The sequence below is a fragment of the Ylistrum balloti genome, unplaced genomic scaffold (assembly GCF_031769215.1).
Source record: "Ylistrum balloti isolate Yb309-2 unplaced genomic scaffold, AGI_CSIRO_Ybal_v1 Utg369726, whole genome shotgun sequence".
Taxonomy (NCBI): domain Eukaryota; kingdom Metazoa; phylum Mollusca; class Bivalvia; order Pectinida; family Pectinidae; genus Ylistrum; species Ylistrum balloti.
Genome location: NW_026781943.1, coordinates 785947 through 803662, shown reverse-complemented (window position 1 = coordinate 803662; position 17716 = coordinate 785947). Strand labels below are relative to the sequence as shown.

The window sequence follows — 17716 nt, the reverse complement described above, 5'->3', positions numbered from 1 at the left end:
CCATTCCTTTGTCCTCCCTACTAGATGCATAATAATGAAGTGCTAAGCCAGATGAAAAGTTGTAGTTATAAGTTCAGTTAATTATTATTCGGTGATGTGATTAACTAGGATATTTTAGAACAGTTGCATATAGGCTGAAGGAAACGATACAAACAGCAGGTAAGTCAAAGATTTACATCGGAGGGCGGTAAACATAACGGCTATTGCAAAGCTTGGCTGAGAATCAAAATGGACGACAGAACGGAATGAGATTTCTTTGCGAGAATGGAGATTGGTTCATTGTTTGAAAGAAGCAGACAATGACATGAACTATATTAGTCAATCTGGGACAACTTTTAAAGCGTTATTACGTGTTTGAACCAACAAGGTAGGTATGTGTGTGATCTGTGCTTACCACTAGCCTACCGGTTAAACCAAAGCTCTCGTCTCTGCACTGCAGTTTACGTTATTCAAAAAAGAACTGTTGATATCTCACGATCGTTTATAATAATTTGGACACTGAATGTTAAGTTTGTCCGGTAAGGTTATCCTTTTATATTCCTGTATCGTTTATTTTCATGATATCTTGATGGAAATGCAATCAAAATTGGTTGAAAGGAATATTCATTGACATTTCGCATTTGTATTATGTTGTGTTGAGTCATCTCGCAGTGCACTTAGCACCGAACACGCATGTCGTATCTAGATCTTCGACTCAAAAACTTGTTATGTGGTGCTTTTTTCGGCGGAATATGTTTTGATGTAACCGGAACCCGCCACAATTTTAGACGCACGGTAATAGATGCCGGGGTGTGGGGTGTAATTAGTTCAGTACGTGCTTTGTTTAAAATGAGGTCGGGGTCGCGCGCTTTTCATACGGTTGAACGGACACAGCCAAGAAACAAGAATCGGGTTGAGATTCTGCAGCTGGGCATTGGTGAAATCAGTTGGATAGTAATGACTATTTAAATATTTCTGAAATAGTAAACAAAACAGCCTGAATAGTTTATGTAAGAACTCTCAAAATCAATAACTTGAAAAATCAAAAATTATTTTAGCACATACTGTCTTGTTCTTTTTCACATACTCACACATATATATTTCAAGTCTGTTTTAAGATACTGCTGGTTCATTATTACATCAAAAGATTTAATTCCAAATTTTTTACGGGAAGTATGTTAAAAGCATACAGGTAGAGCATTGTTACGACCTTTATTTGTAGGTTAAGTTGCCAATTAAATTTTCAGATATAGGGGCGTATAAGATATTATCATCACTAAAACATAAAGCGCCTCAAACAAATCTTAACCTTCAGTTATTTTCCACTTATGTACTGGCTATTGTCTGGATCTGACAGTAGATGATCAATGATAATAGTCGCTTTGAAACAATGTATTGAGTTAAAAATCCATTTTCAAGTTGAAGGTTTTTAAATGACTTGTAAACAAATTGTAAAATGGCATGAAAGATTGCATCTAGATTGCTTGAAGTTTTTCAAAGAATAGAGCATGGAAAATTATATCCTATACAATACTAGAGACTTGACATTTTTTGACACAAAAATAAAAGTACATGATGATTATAAATTGAATTTTGTCGTAGCCAAGTAGACAACATCACCATGTTTGTTTGAAAGTTTGAACGTATGATTGATTCGTAATGATAAATTATAATTTAAAATGTGTCAATGGATTTTTTAATTGATATGCTGCAGATTCATGAATGATAATAATATGTAAAAAATCCAAAGAGAAATACAAATTTAGTTCACCCTAGTTATTATGTATATAAATACAGTATATTTATAGAAAAAGGAAGTTAAACTGATACATAAAGAATCAATGTTGATTAAATATCTTTGATGTGCATTAAATGATTAAAGTTTTCAAAAGAAAAAAGACCCAGACAAACAAAAAGTTGACACCAGAATAAAATTGACCTGTAAAACAACGTAGGATAAATCATTTGAAGACTCGGAGGTGTAAGTAGAGACAGCACTCTATACATTATCAATGGTTCAGTAAACCAGCAGTGTTTTAGGAACAAAAGAAGGTTTAAAAGCTCTTAAAGATGGTAACATGATTATCAGGCTGATCTGTACAAAGACAGTGGGTGCCAGGTGTGGTATGTAAACGTTGGGGCACAAGGAGTTGTGGTATCTGTATATACATAACAGGTGTTCATTGGGCCTAGTAATAGCTGAGGCAGTGAGGTGTAACAATAGTGACATTTAGACTTCGGGTATAGGTATGTAAAGCTGCCAGTGTTTTACAGGGAAGGAAGATAAAACATATGGAGCTAGAAAAGGACAAGGGGAAAGATAACATTGATTTGTGAGCAGGGGCACTGTATGTTTACCAAGCTTCATCTAGGGCAAAGTATGTAACCAGTTGGAGGGGCAGGGGATGAAGAGGGCCCATCTGTATCATTGTTGTATAAAGATATATAAACATGTATAGTATAAGAGTGCCATTTTACTAATATATAGATATGTAGGAAAGTGGTATGAAGCATTTCAAGGGAAGGGGCTGTCTGCTTAGGTAATGTACACATGTTTATCATGAGTTATTTACTGCTATTGTGGGTTTTTTTTTAACTTAGTTTGTATACACAGGTATAACTGTTTGGTAAAGTTAATGTTTGATGTAGCTGTCTAAACAGTAATATTAATCCTACATTATAAATTATAAATGTTACTTTCATTGTAATCAGATCTAGATATTGACAGGATAAATTGTATACTGCATTTATTGATATTATTATTTTATTATTATCATCATATTATATTATTATTATTATTATTACATTCTTAACGGCCCGTCAACACATAAAGGGTCATTAGAGCCATCAAACGGTAATGCACACAGGGATCAAAAAGGAAATAACATTAAACAAACCAAAAGGTGCATTGATTAATGAATTGATACATATATATATATATATATACTAGTATTCATTGTAGCTGATTTCAATGTATTTTTTAAATTGCATTGCAAATAGTATTCAATAGTATCTAGTAAAAATACATTATAGAAATATTTTCTATATACTTCTGTACTGGTTGTAATCTGTGTAAATAATTACACAACCCCATAAAGTGCATGTTTTTACTAGGTCAGACAGGTATATATATTCAATGGTATCTGTGTTTATAGAACACATTTCAACTGAAATTATAACATGAGCCCTGAATGGTATATTATTATTTTATCAATATAAAACCCTACAGTTATAAATAAATATAGAAAGCAAGTAGCCTGGAGGTGTTAATTGTACCAGTTTCTATAAAAGCTGTAATGTTAGCATTTAGATTAAAGTCATTTGGAGAATAATTATCTGGTGTAGAGATTTACAATAATTATCTGACAGGGAAAACCATGTAGAGTGGTTTCTGCCCTGACTTTGCCCTGGGCCAATGTTTTGACACCTCTGCTAGTCTGCCACACACCATAGTGTTAAAATATACACAATGCCTCCCTTTGAAGACTGGGTAGAAGGGAAGTTACAAGGGTTGACAGCTTTGTTTCCCTGTTAGTTAGAGTTGTCAGTGACAAAGGAAAGGATGTAAACAAATTACAGTGAAAGGTATCACTTGCATGTCACAGTTTGTAAGTTTAAGATGTTAGGTTTTTTTGGTTAAAAAAGAAAGGAAAAAATATCATGGCATATTCTAAGTTTTGAATTAATTTTTCTAGCAGATGTTGTCTTTCAAAATTGAAAAGGGCAATGCTAATGTCATAAATACAGTTTGTAAGTTTAAGATCTAGATTTGGAATATTAGTTGTAAATTAACAACGAATCAAGCTACAAGCAGTCTGTCTTTCTGTGAATTAACTCAAAAAGTAAATTCATTAAAAGTGACTTGCACTTTTGGTTGATATCTTTGTAGTAATTTTTATGATAAAGAGGTTACAAAAAATCTATCCTTAGTGTTTTTTGCTTTTGGTCTTCAATTTTCAAAAAGAATTCAGTACTTACACTTTATTTTGACTGAGGAAAACACTTTATATATTGCAGGGTGAGTTCTATTGGCCTCTTGACCACTGGCCCCGCAGACCAAGCCAGTATCAAAGAATGGACGGGGCAGAATCTGTACGGTCTGGACGTAGTGACCGATCTGAACGGTCAAGGCACAGTCATGGAAGTAGACATCACCATCGGCACCATGTGGGGAGGCACAGCAGCCGTGGCTCTGAACGGAGTGGCATGAACAGGGAACGGGACCGAGACAGGGACCGGGATGATCGTTCTGTGACCATTAAGATGCCAGGAAACATGTCGGAGTGTGAGGACAGACCATCAGGGGAGGAGAGGATAGAGGTTCAGATACTTCCACAGGATGATAACTGGGGGGATAACACAACAGCCTACACAGGTAAGTGGGGGATAACACAACAACCAACTAGGTAAGGGGGGGTAACACAACAGCCTACACAGGTAAGTGGGGGATAACACAACAACCAACTAGGTAAGTGGGGGTAACACAACAGCCTACACAGGTAAGTGGGGGATAACACAACAACCAACTAGGTAAGTGGGGGTAACACAACAGCCTACACAGGTAAGTGGGGGATAACACAACAACCAACTAGGTAAGTGGGGGTAACACAACAGCCTACACAGGTAAGTGGGGGATAACACAACAACCAACTAGGTAAGGGGGGGTAACACAACAGCCTACACAGGTAAGTGGGGGATAACACAACAACCAACTAGGTAAGGGGGGGTAACACAACAGCCTACACAGGTAAGTGGGGGATAACACAACAACCAACTAGGTAAGGGGGGGTAACACAACAGCCTACACAGGTAAGTGGGGGATAACACAACAACCAACTAGGTAGGGGGGATAACATAACAGCCTACACAGGTAAGTGGGGGATAACACAACAGCCTACACAGGTAAGTGGGGGATAACACAACAGCCTACACAGGTAAGTGGGGGATAACACAACAACCAACTAGGTAGGGGGGATAACATAACAGCCTACACAGGTAAGTGGGGGATAACACAACAGCCTACACAGGTAAGTGGGGGATAACACAACAGCCTACACAGGTAAGTGGGGGATAACACAACAGCCTACACAGGTAAGTGGGGGATAACACAACAGCCTGCACAGGTAAGTGGGGGATAACACAACAGCCTACACAGGTAAGTGGGGGATAACACAACAGCCTACACAGGTAAGTGGGGGATAACACAACAGCCTACACAGGTAAGGTGGAGATAACAAAACAGCCTACACAGAGAAGGCCTGGAGATATAACACAACAGTCTACACAGGTAAGGCCTGGGGATATAACAAAACAGTCTACACAGGTATAGGATGGGGGGGGGGACACTAAAACCTGCACAGGTAAGACGGGAATAATGCAAAAGCCTACACATGCAAGGAGGGATGCCCCAGCCTTAACAGGTAAGGGTGTGAAAGATATAATGTTAAATTTACACATAGATTCTAGAGGTAATATTGTAATCAGAAATACTGTGATTGAAGACTAATTGTTTGTTGCAAAATATCATTGGCGGCAAAATGATCCTATACAAATTTTTTTTTATATCTTTTGAGGGAAGTTCAACAGGGGATGAAAAAGCTTTGATATGTTGCAAGGTTGTACTTTGTCAGTCTCTAGATATTTTGTTTTACTTACAGGTAATACAAGCGAGACAGGGTTCTCCATGGAGGATATCCGTAAGTTCAATACCAAGGAGAGTTTCGAGAGCAGTATCGGGATAGGCTGCGCCCGATACGTTGGCACAGCCTTGGCAGGTGTCCTCAGCATTGCTGGGTTCCTGTCGCCCATTGCAATGATAATCTTACCCAAACTTCAGATCAACGGCTGGCAGACGCTGCCTTGTGATCCGGAGTGTGAAGGACTCTTAATCAGTTGTGCGTTTAAACTGCTGATTTTGTTACTTGGAACAGTGGCCTTATTTTTTCGTCAACCGAAGGCGACGATGCCTCGGGTGTTTGTATTTCGTGCTGTAGTTTTATTTCTTGTATTTGTTTTAACATTTGCATTCTGGTTGTTCTATGGAGTCCGGATCTTTAAGGAGCAGATGTCAGACTATTACAAGATTGTACAGTTTTCTGTGTCACTTGTAGATGCTCTGCTTTTCATTCATTACATTGCTGTCATCTTGCTTGAAATCAGACAACTTCAGCCACAATTTGTCATCAAAGTCACACGATCTCCGGACGGGGAGAGCCGCACATATAACATTGGGTGCTTAAGCATACAGAGAGCTGCAGCTTGGGTATTGGAACAATACTATCGTGACTTCCCTGTCTACAACCCTTATTTGGAAATGGTTGCCAAGCGACCTTCCAAGATGTCGGGACTTAAGTTCTACGAAGTTGATGGGAACACAACAAATAATCAGGGGAAGTCCAGAGCGATATTTGCTGCAGCAGCTCGTCGACGAGATGCCAGTCATAATGACCGATTCTACGAGGAGGTGGAGTATGACCGCAGAGTGCGTAAACGTCGTGCTCGACTGATTGTAGCTGCTGAGGAGGCATTTACTCACATCAAACGCATGCAAGATGAACAAGGTAAGTGTTCTTTAGTCAGGAGGAAAATCAACTGATACTGATCTGGTGAAAAATCCTGACAAGGTTTGTAACAGAAAAGTTGTAGTGATGCGTGATATATGAGATTACATTGTTGAAGAGCATCATGATGTACATTATTTCATGGTTTTTCTTATTTGTTTCATTCAGTTGTATTTATTGTCAACATTAACAGGAACATAAACGGCAAATATAGTACAATAACATGGTATCAGAACTCACGATATCAATGTAGTATGAATCAAAGAAACAATGAAAAATTATTTTAAAACACTTAACCTACATATAACCAATAACATGGAATGTTTCTAATGGCAAAAATCATAGACCATGTCACGACAATCAGGAGGCATTTTCAGCATTGTATTGTAACCTTTGATCGACTGTAATACTAAATAATGTTTTTAAATTTTTATAGCAGTGTCAACAAAAATTGAATTTGATATGCATCTTGGTGAATCTTTATATTACTGTAAATTAAAATATGTTAACACTTTTCGATCTTGAATTTACAAAATGAAATTTCAAAAACCGGTTACACAGTGGTTAACCTATGATATCAAGTTGTTACTGAAAAAGTCTTATAGTATGTAGCACTCTCTCTCTGATACAAAAAATACTGTATTTCAGACTATTGGCATTGGCATAAACAAGTATTATTTACCAGGGTTTTCCATAATTTTGTTAGTAGTAGGCTGTGTAGTGAAAGTAGGAGGCTGGCCTGCCGTGTACGTGTAGTCGTGTACGGAACATTATTACGGAACTGGATTGGTGTAGGTGGCCAAATGATCAAAGTAGCCGGTCAAATTGGCCGGCGACCGGCTCTTATAGAAAACCCTGATTTACTGTATATTGGGAGATTTTGACTCTGTGCAATTTTTGTGAAAATCCACAATATATCTTTGCAGTTTTTTTTTTTTTTGTAATTTTTTTTTGGTCAGTTTCATTGAATAAAGAAAGAATATTCAAACAAAAGTTAAGGAAAATCACTGCTCTTATGGGAAAAGCTAATCAAATTTCTATTGTCGTCAAATATTTTTTGTACGAAACAAGTCGGTTAGATGCATTTAGATCTGAAGATTAACTTTCGGGTTAAGATGTCAGAAAAAAATGTTTCAACTGTTAATGTCACATTCTTATTATTATCACATTTTCCCTGACAAATGGAACATGATATTGAGAAGTTTCGCTGTACCAGTGTAGATTCTTACATCAAACTGGAGAAATATTCATGACTTGAAAGTGTTCAGGTACATATAGGTATGTCATCTCTATAGATGCCTTTCTCATGCATTTACAACAAAAAGACAACATGCAAATTTTGCAATTTCAGTTCTTTGCGATTTTGAAATTGTAGTTAAATTTCAAAAATTAGGTACTTGCAGAAAACCTCTGCTTTTTGATAATCTGAAATTTCTTTATATCTTTAGACATTGTGATTTAAAATTACTACTTCGAAAAAGATATTACTCAAAGCCTTTACCAGGCGGGTACATATTTTTTAATTTGAGATCAATCTAGGTAATACTTAGGACGAATATTTAACATACTGGTTTCCTGTTAAATGTCTGTCAAGACATAGGGTAGGTAGGTAAACAATTTCATTATTTTGAATATTTTATGGAGGATCATGACTTTCACAGTGGTTGTCTTAAAAGTAGACAAATAAAATGTTTCTAAAGTGACAGGAAACCAAAGCTAGTTATTTGTTAGGCATAAGTACCAGTCATTAAAATGATAATTAAAATAACTTAGTAGGGACAATGGTTTAATGATGACAAACAGTCCGTTGCGAAAATTGTTGAAGAAGAATTCTGAACCTGATGTGGAGTAGACTCCCTGATATATGAATGGAACGTTGTTATAAATGTACCTGTCGATAAAACCAGATAAAACCAGTGACGAGTATAACTCTTTGTCTGAGATGACCTGCGAGGACTATCTATATACTCTTAAAACACCAGCTCCCTACTTCAAGAGAAATATCCTAATAACAAACAGACTTTACTAATTTTCCCATTAGGGGTTCTGAGGAGGAATGTTCCGCCTACAAAATTAGCATGGGGAGATCAAAAGTCTGTAGGTTACAACAGCCAATAAAACCATATCAACCCAACCATATTTTCTATGTGATGATGTTCTGTAGTCGAGGTGTTTAGAGCTGAAATTACATTCTGTATCTTAAAGTAAAAATCAGCTATTGTCCCACACTTAGACAAAGGATATGGTCCATTACATTAAACCTGCATGTAGTAGTGTAATTCATTGTTGATGAAGGGTACAGATTGTAATGGCTAGCTTCTTGTTGGGTACCAATTCCTAAATAGACAAGAGCCTGATAAAAGAAGAATGGCTGTAAAGTACTGCAATGTTTGTTTATTAGCCTGCCTATATCGCTGATAGTAGAAAATTGCAATTTGTTAACCAATGCAATTTCATTGTCCTAAAATAAATCCATTCCCTGACATTAAGGAAGTGATATGCTGTTTCCCAGTATTCCTGTAATAAACCCACTCCCTGACATTGAGGAAGAAGTGATATGCTGTTTCCCAGTATTCCTGTAATAAACCCACTCCCTGACATTGAGGAAGAAGTGATATGCTGTTTCCCAGTATTCCTGTAATAAACCCACTCCCTGACATTAAGGAAGTGATATGCTGTTTCCCAGTATTCCTGTAATAAACCCACTCCCTGACATTGAGGAAGAAGTGATATGCTGTTTCCCAGTATTCCTGTAGTAAACCCACTCCCTGACCATAAGGAAGAAGTGATATGTTGTTTACCAGTATTCCTGTAATAAACCAACTCCCTGACATTGAGGAAGAAGTGATATGCTGTTTCCCAGTATTCCTTTGTATGTAATGTCCCACTCTCTGACATTGTGTGTAATATCTCAGAAGAAGTGATATGTAATGTTTCTCTGACATTGACTAGAATTTGTATGTAACCCACTCCTGACTGACCATAAGGAAGAAGTGATATGTTGTTTACCAGTATTCCTGTAATAAACCCACTCCCTGACATTGAGGAAGAAGTGATATGCTGTTTCCCAGTATTCCTGTAATAAACCCACTCCCTGACATTGAGGAAGAAGTGATATGCTGTTTCCCAGTATTCCTGTAGTAAACCCACTCCCTGACCATAAGGAAGAAGTGATATGTTGTTTACCAGTATTCCTGTAATAAACCAACTCCCTGACATTGAGGAAGAAGTGATATGCTGTTTCCCAGTATTCCTGTAATAAACCCACTCCCTGACATTGAGGAAGAAGTGATATGCTGTTTCCCAGTATTCCTGTAATAAACCCACTCCCTGACATTAAGGAAGTGATATGCTGTTTCCCAGTATTCCTGTAGTAAACCCACTCCCTGACCATAAGGAAGAAGTGATATGTTGTTTACCAGTATTCCTGTAATAAACCCACTCCCTGACATTGAGGAAGAAGTGATATGCTGTTTCCCAGTATTCCTGTAATAAACCCACTCCCTGACATTGAGGAAGAAGTGACATGTTGTTCCCCAGGGGTGCTTCAATAAGCCAACTTTCTGATTTAGAGAAGTAATATTTTTCCCATATAAGCATATTGCAAGATAATTGCAGTACGTGTGTAATCTCCATTTTCAATGTCACATACACTTATTTTAAGACATTTTTTTCCAAGTTTAGTAGGCTAGGACCAATATTAATTTTCTCTATTTTGCAGCTAAAAAAGGCTGATTCCTGAAGCAAAAATGTGTTATTTTCCCAAAAAGAAGCAAAATTAAAAAAATATTTTCCTAATTTATCAGATAATTTTTCTATAATTTTCCAATCTATGAGGGCACCTGCTGCAGTAATATTAACAGAGTAGAAACATTGAAGACAATTATTAGGTATATTCTCAGACCTAGGGATTCTGTTTACATATTTTTCAACAATATTTTCAGGGCATCAAATTCCAAAATTTTGATGAGTCCCAATGATAAGAGATATAAAGTTGGTTCTGTGTCCAGAAAATCATTAAATGTCATAAAATGCTGCTCATTCTTGTTACCTGAAAAGTGATTGTAAATTTGAAAATAACAGCCAAGGAATGAATTTCAAAATAGAGAAATTCAGCAAATATGAAGACTTCAGAATTTTAAGGATACAGGCCAAGAATTTTCAGCAAAATAAATCGCAAAAAAATTAACTTTGTTCTTTGTTTTCCCCTGAATCTAAGTTATGACATCAATAAGGGGTTCCTGATATGTATTTTAAACCTGTGTTGAGCCCCTGAAGTTACAATATTGCCAAAACATTCCAGGTAAGACATTGCTGCCGAGTTGAGTGTTAGACACAGTAGGGGGCCCCAGATGGGAGATGGAGTCTGGGGTCACATCTGGCACTCACCCAGTGGAGGCACATTACAAATAATTGTAACCCAGTCTGATCTAATCAGTAGGCTCTTTCCAGGTTTTAAAAACCAAAGTATTTTTGTAACAGTTTGATAGACAATGTAACATGTGTTCAGTATTTCTATGGCAGTTTATTAGACAATGTTACATGTGTTCAGAATTTTTAGGATCATGGTATTGAAATATCTTTAATAGCTGCTGAAGAAAATTGGTTAACACATTTTTGAAATCAAAGAGTTTTCTTTGGATAAAATCTACATTGTCCTGGAATGTGTCGTTATTGAAACAATATTGAAGGTTGTGTACACTCCACCTTGAAAATAATATATAACTCATGACTTACCGTGAAACTTCAAAAATCAAAATGAAGATGATTTTGTTGATAAAAATAAAAAAACTGATTTTAAGTTTGTTTGAAAATATTTTTGAGTATGAAGTCGTTGTACAAAACTAATTATAACATGAAATTATGTCAAACACTAACACATTACTTTATGACACAGAAATGGACACTATGACAATGACTTCAAGAAAGCACTTTTATTCACAATAATTTCAATAAGACTCTATCATGTGATATGAATCATATTGTATAGTTTTCCATATCAAATTTGTTTTATGAAATTGGTCACAGAAAATTCAGAGAGTCATTTAATAGATTTTGTATGAAATTGAAATTTATGTATATATCTATATAGAAGTTTGTTTTTACCATAGTAATTGTGGTTTCACAAAAGGAATAAGTAAAATTGCCGAAAGAATGACCAAATCTTGTTGAATTGAAGTTTTGAATGCCATTACCTACCGCTAGTTATAGATTTTCTTTTGTCGTTTCCAGGTGCTCCTGTTCCTATGGATCCAAAGGAGGCTGCTCATGCTGTATTTCCGTCTATGGCACGAGCATTACAGAAGTACCTGCGTATCACACGACAACAGCCCCGTTACACGATGGATGCAGTGCTGGAACATCTGGCTGTGTGTGTGGGCCACGACATGAGCCCGCGGGCATTTATCGAGCGTTACCTGACGCAGGGTCCAGTGATTATGGACGATCACGCATATCGCCCCATACAGAAGTGGGTTTTGGTTTGTGATCAACTTCTTACTAGAGAGATGGAACACAACACAGTATTTCAGCTACGACAAAACGAAGTATCGCTTCTTGTCACTGTGAAACGTATTCCACATTTTAATCTCACGGAAGAGGTCATTGATCCTAAAAATAACAAGTTTGTGTTGAGACTTAACTCAGAGACCTCCGTGTAATACATATACAACATTTAATGCTAAGACTCAACTTGGAAACCTAATTTTAATCTCGAACGGCTAAGCTTTCTCATATAGGTTTCTTCAGAAGTATCCATAGCAAACAGATTTGTTTTGAAATCAGAATTTCTGAAGGTTCTTCAGGGCAGTGTAATCCAAAAACCTTAGCAAAGTGAAGTGGAGTCCAAATATTTGAAACTTCATTTTTGAGATCTATCACTATATATCTGTTGTGTTTTTCCAAAATCAGGAATCTCAATTTTCACCAATTCTTTTCCTTCAAAAAACTAATCAAAAACTTCCATATGTAGGTTTAGCTTAGATGTAACTTTCATATGATAGAAATACTGTGTAATTTGGTGAATAAGAATATTATAGAAATAAATGCAGTGGTGGTTCTCTTGGGTTGATGAGAGACGAAGGGGGTTATATCTAGCGTTATATTGGCTTATTTTGAAAGGAGAGGGAAGTCTCTTCAAGCAGAAAAAATTCAGTATCAGTGCTGAAAGTTTGTAATGAATTCAGTTTCTGAGAGCTAATCCAGCAAAAATTTAAAATCTAGCCAGTGTGAGGATTTTGAAAGCTTGGTTTGTCAAACATGGACAGTGGATATAGAAGCAAGTTGAAGTAAACAGATTCATAAATGCTCTGTAATAAACTGTATTATCTAGGTGTCTGTATTTTGTCTTCTGGAGTAGTAAATGATGTCCAGAGACCAATTTGTGAGATATATATGAGTTTATAAATGTTGTAACAGACAAACATAGCTTTTATTATGATCGATGAGAATTAAAAAAAGTGTTAGATCATCTTAATGGGAACAAAGCCGTTGAAATCTTTTGAGCAATATCTGCAAATTTCATGTCTGTTGCCTACTTCAATGTGTAGTCTATATTTAGAAGAGTCAATGTTACCCTCTTTGTAATTTGGTCTTCTTATGGAAAGTGAAGATTTTTTACCGTTTTGTGGAAAGCATTGTTGAATATTGCTAAATCTACTTTTTGTTTTGTATTTGATACATACAGTATATACATAACTTCGGTAATTATTAAAAAAAAATGAAATAAATAAAAAGATATTGTATAACATTTGAACATGTGGAATAAGGTAAAGTTAAAACATAACGTGCCATAAATTTTTACGTAGTGTGTGGAGTGGATGTAGTCATTGTTGAAATCAAAATATTCATCATTTTACACCTTAATTCACCGTCACTTTAGGATCATGATAGTAATTATATGCCATTAAAGACCAAATTTCATAGATTTAAATAATCAACTTAATTCATTCATTTTGAAATACTTTGAAGTATCAAAATTAGAACAGTCCAGCCAGCAAATGAAGTTAACTTCTGCAGGTGTATACTAATCTTTATATTCTTGTTTCTAAAAGACACCTTATTGATCAAGAAGTAATCTAGAAATTTTAATTCACCCCTTTGTAGTTGTTTGGGGGGAATGGGAGTTACCCTGTATATAAACATTCTACTTTCAATCATCTTCACTGTGAGAGTTCGTACTTTGGTGCATGAAACTGATAAAATATAGCTTTAACTAGAGGAGCGAGCCAGTTTATGTGGTATTTCATACATGAAGAATCTCGTATGTACATAACATGTCATGGTTCACCGATCACAGGAAGCCATCATGTTGTCTAAGTAATATTAAGATGTGTGATCAGTCAACTGTGTTATCAGTTTCACTGTATGCAAGATGTACATATATAGCACTGTGTGTAGATTTAAAGTGTGAAAAAAACACTTGAAATAGTTTGAATTTAGGATATATTCTTCAACATTTTGCCATTTTTTATAGTGAAACTTTTTTTGTATTCAATATTTTAAGTAGAAGTCAATAAAGGAGAAAGACATAATTTAATACTGCAATAACTTATTTTGCTTTTTGCCTTTTGTAGATAATATAACATATAATCTCTTGTAAAGTATGATGAAATATTGCTATGTACCTTCCTTGTTCAGTGGAGTGCAACCAGTGTATATGTAAATGATATATACATGTCTGTGAACAAAAAAATTCATTCAACCTTTTGTAAGGTTGTAAACTTCTGATTTATGTATATATATCTGGATCGAGTATACACCTAGATCAAATGCCGGATACTGCACATGGTTTTGTTAATTTTACACTTTTCCTTCTAATTTTTTTTTGAAAGTAAAGGGTTTTGATTCATCAATAGTACAATCCATTCCATAGAATAGACACTAAAATTCTGTCCTCAGAAAGACTTGGAAACAACCCTTCCTATAAATTCTAGGATCAAACAAAGTAAGCCTTGTGCAATTGTATCGATACATAATCTTATTAGAGGGCGTAAAAAAAAAGAAAAAAATACTTATATTTTGGTTTCGTAGTTCACAAATTTGTCCATTGTAGTTTTTACCCATCATCTGCATTTTATCAAGTTGAAGGGTTAGTTAAGGCTGTATGCCACCTTTATGAGATGTGCAGTGACAACTACTTTTTGGAAACATCACAAAGAAATAGGAATGTTAGGATTTATAGGTGCTGGTTCATCCATGCATACTGAACTACATCAGAATAGGTTTGTTCACCATTCTTATATACACATGTGACAAAAAGACCAAAACTGAGTGAACAATTCAGTTTATGTCCAGATAGATTAGGTATCCTATAGTATTATTCATAAGCATTGTACAGTGTATGTATAGTTTTCTACCATCCAGAAGATGCACTTATGTCTTTTCATAACTTCTGCATTACATTTTAAAAGCATTTGGCAATTTATGTCAGAAATTTTTGATCTCAAAATTTTAATTTTTCTAAAGTCTGTCTGTAGATATATGGATCATATCGTAAGAGGTTGTGACTTAGATTATCCATCTCTCAGATAGTCCTGGTGCTTAAAGGTGACAATAACCAAGGGAGATAACCTGTTTTGTTGTAAAAAGCAATATTTGTCTTTATTTACCAGTTGGAATAATTTAGTGCTACCTAATACCGGGGCCTTTTTTGCTTATTGGTTGGATGAAGGTGTTCATGAAAAAAGATAGACTTCTGAGGTCAGTACAAACATGTGCACAGGTACATTGCTAGTACATTTGAATATAGAAGAACCAGGTTATCTGCATTAAGGAACATGCCCCTGCATGTCCCAATGCCTTGTGAAATCCTATCATGGTTGAATGGAGGCAATATTTTACATATACATGTTACTATTTTCATATGTCGGTCCTTCAGCATCAGTCTCTACTCTATGCAAACAACTTTGTAGATAAAACACAAGTCATGTCACTTGTAGGATTGGGATGTCATTGAGCACTCCTTTTCATTAGGTTATCATTATTTAACTGTATATGGAATGTGGAATTTTATCAACATAAGAGGGGAGATGAACAAGATTTCACCAAAAATCTTGACTTGTTTAATTCTGTGCAGGTTTACAGTATTACTGTTGAGATAAGCAGCAAAATATTATGTTTACTATTGATTTGTTGTATTTTTCATTAATGCTTGGTAATAAGCCCACCCATATCTATTGTTATTCATTAGAAATACTATTTCATTGTTCTGTAATAAGCGCTCCTATGAGATGATGTTTTTATCACTAGGTTTACTCAAGAACTTCATCTAAATGTTGTCTGCTGTTTAATCTTGTACAGAGCCAAATGTCCCTATGAAAGCCAAATATGTACCATTACAACAAAAACCCACAGTGTAGCTTTATTATGCTAGCATTGTCCTTCATTGTCATAATTGCACATCTAGTTTCTTGACCTTTAAAATGTGTTGTGATTGGTCAATGTTACATCAGGTGACCTTATTAAGTTGTTGTGATTGGCTGCCATGATACGGTAGTTCTTAGCCTGTATTCATTCAACCACTGACATGCTCAAGAAAAAAAAACTGTCGCAATGAACTGAGTAATATAACAAATTAGTGTCTCTGCATAATTATAGCTAAACATTACTTACTAACAGAAATTCATGTTTCATGAGATTGAAAAGTTTGGTTAGAAAATAGATTAATGAGCATGTGAATGGTTGCTTGGATACAGGTCATGGTATTTTGTAAGTGTTGTGACCCTACACAAAACCCTTAAATGGTATGTAAATTGTAGTAGTATATTATCTTGTCTTGTATAAATGTTGAGAAAAACATCGTTTATTAAACTTACAACCTTTTTTAAAAGAGACTTTTTGTTATTTTCTTACTCAATTACTTTATTAGTTTTCCCTGCAAAAATATCTGAAATAGACATTGTTGTCTGAAATGGAAATCTGAAATAGCCACTTACAGACAAGATGGTTCTAGATCAGATGAGAGGCATGGTGAAAAAAACAGAACAGACAAGGTCTGGTATAGACAGAAATCCTGATTAGGCAAAGGAATGTGTAGATAGAAATCTGATTGGCCAAGGGATGTATAACATCTACAGATTTATGTACAGAAATCAAGTTTGTACAATTGCAAGTGTAAAAGAAATTCATATAAACAGCAATTCTAATCATACAGGGTCCCTATGAACAGGAATTCTAATCAAACAGGATTCATATAAACAGGAATTCTTACAATACAGGGTCCATATAAACAGGAATTCTAATCATACAGGGTCCACATAAACAAGAATTCTAATCATACAGGGTCCATATTAACAGGAATTCTAATCATACCGGGTCCATATTAACAGGAATTCTTATCATACCGGGTCCATATTAACAGGAATTCTAATCATACAGGGTCCATATTAACAGGAATTCTAATCATACAGGGTCCACATAAACAGGAATTCTAATCATACAGGGTCCATATAATCAGGAATTCTAATACAGGGTCCATATAAACAGGAATTCTAATCATACAGTGTTCATATAAACCGGAATTCTAATCATACAGTGTTCATATAATCAGGAATTCTAATACAAGGTCCATATAATCAGGAATTCTAATACAGGGTCCATATAAACAGGAATTCTAATCATACAGTGTTCATATAAACCGGAATTCTAATCATACAGTGTTCATATAATCAGGAATTCTAATACAGGGTCCATATAATCAGGAATTCTAATCATACAGTGTTCATATAAACCGGAACTCTAATACAGGGTCCATATAAACGGGAATTCTAATCATACAGTGTTCATATAAACCGGAATTCTAATACAGGGTCCATATAAACAGGAATTCTAATACAGGGTCCATATAAACAGGAATTCTAATCTTACAGTGTTCATATAAACCGGAATTCTAATCATACAGGGTCCATATAATCAGGAATTCTAATACAGGGTCCATATAAACAGGAATTCTAATCTTACAGTGTTCATATAAACCGGAATTCTAATACAGGGTCCATATAAACAGGAATTCTAATCATACAGTGTTCATATAATCAGGAATTCTAATACAGGGTCCATATAATCAGGAATTCCAATCATACAGTGTTCATATAATCAGGAATTCTAATCATACAGTGTTCATATAAACCGGAATTCTAATACAGGGTCCATATAAACAGGAATTCTAATACAGGGTC

General features: G+C 35.4%; 1 protein-coding gene across 2 annotated transcripts; it reads left to right on the top strand.

Moving 5' to 3' along the window:
* The first annotated feature begins 72 nt into the window (after window positions 1-72).
* Window positions 73-16368, top strand: LOC132565592 (vang-like protein 2). Of its 2 annotated transcripts, none has more exons than XM_060230237.1 (4): window positions 73-159; window positions 3997-4354; window positions 5637-6539; window positions 11772-16368. In XM_060230237.1, exons 2-4 carry the CDS (start codon window positions 4054-4056, stop codon window positions 12197-12199), a joined length of 1632 nt encoding a protein of 543 aa, XP_060086220.1. In that variant the 5' UTR covers window positions 73-159; window positions 3997-4053; the 3' UTR covers window positions 12200-16368. The 2 variants fall into 2 exon arrangements, with proteins under 2 accessions (XP_060086220.1, XP_060086219.1); XM_060230236.1 differs by lacking the exon at window positions 73-159 and adding an exon at window positions 235-367.
* The last annotated feature ends 1348 nt before the right edge of the window (window positions 16369-17716 follow it).

Coding starts and splice junctions, on each gene's coding strand:
- LOC132565592 (XM_060230237.1), top strand. CDS start 4,054: ATGGACGGGGCAGAATCTGTACGGTCTGGACGTAGTGACCGATCTGAA. Junction 4,355..5,636: donor TAACACAACAGCCTACACAG/GTAAGTGGGGGA, acceptor TTTTACTTACAG/GTAATACAAGCGAGACAGGG. Junction 6,540..11,771: donor ACGCATGCAAGATGAACAAG/GTAAGTGTTCTT, acceptor TGTCGTTTCCAG/GTGCTCCTGTTCCTATGGAT.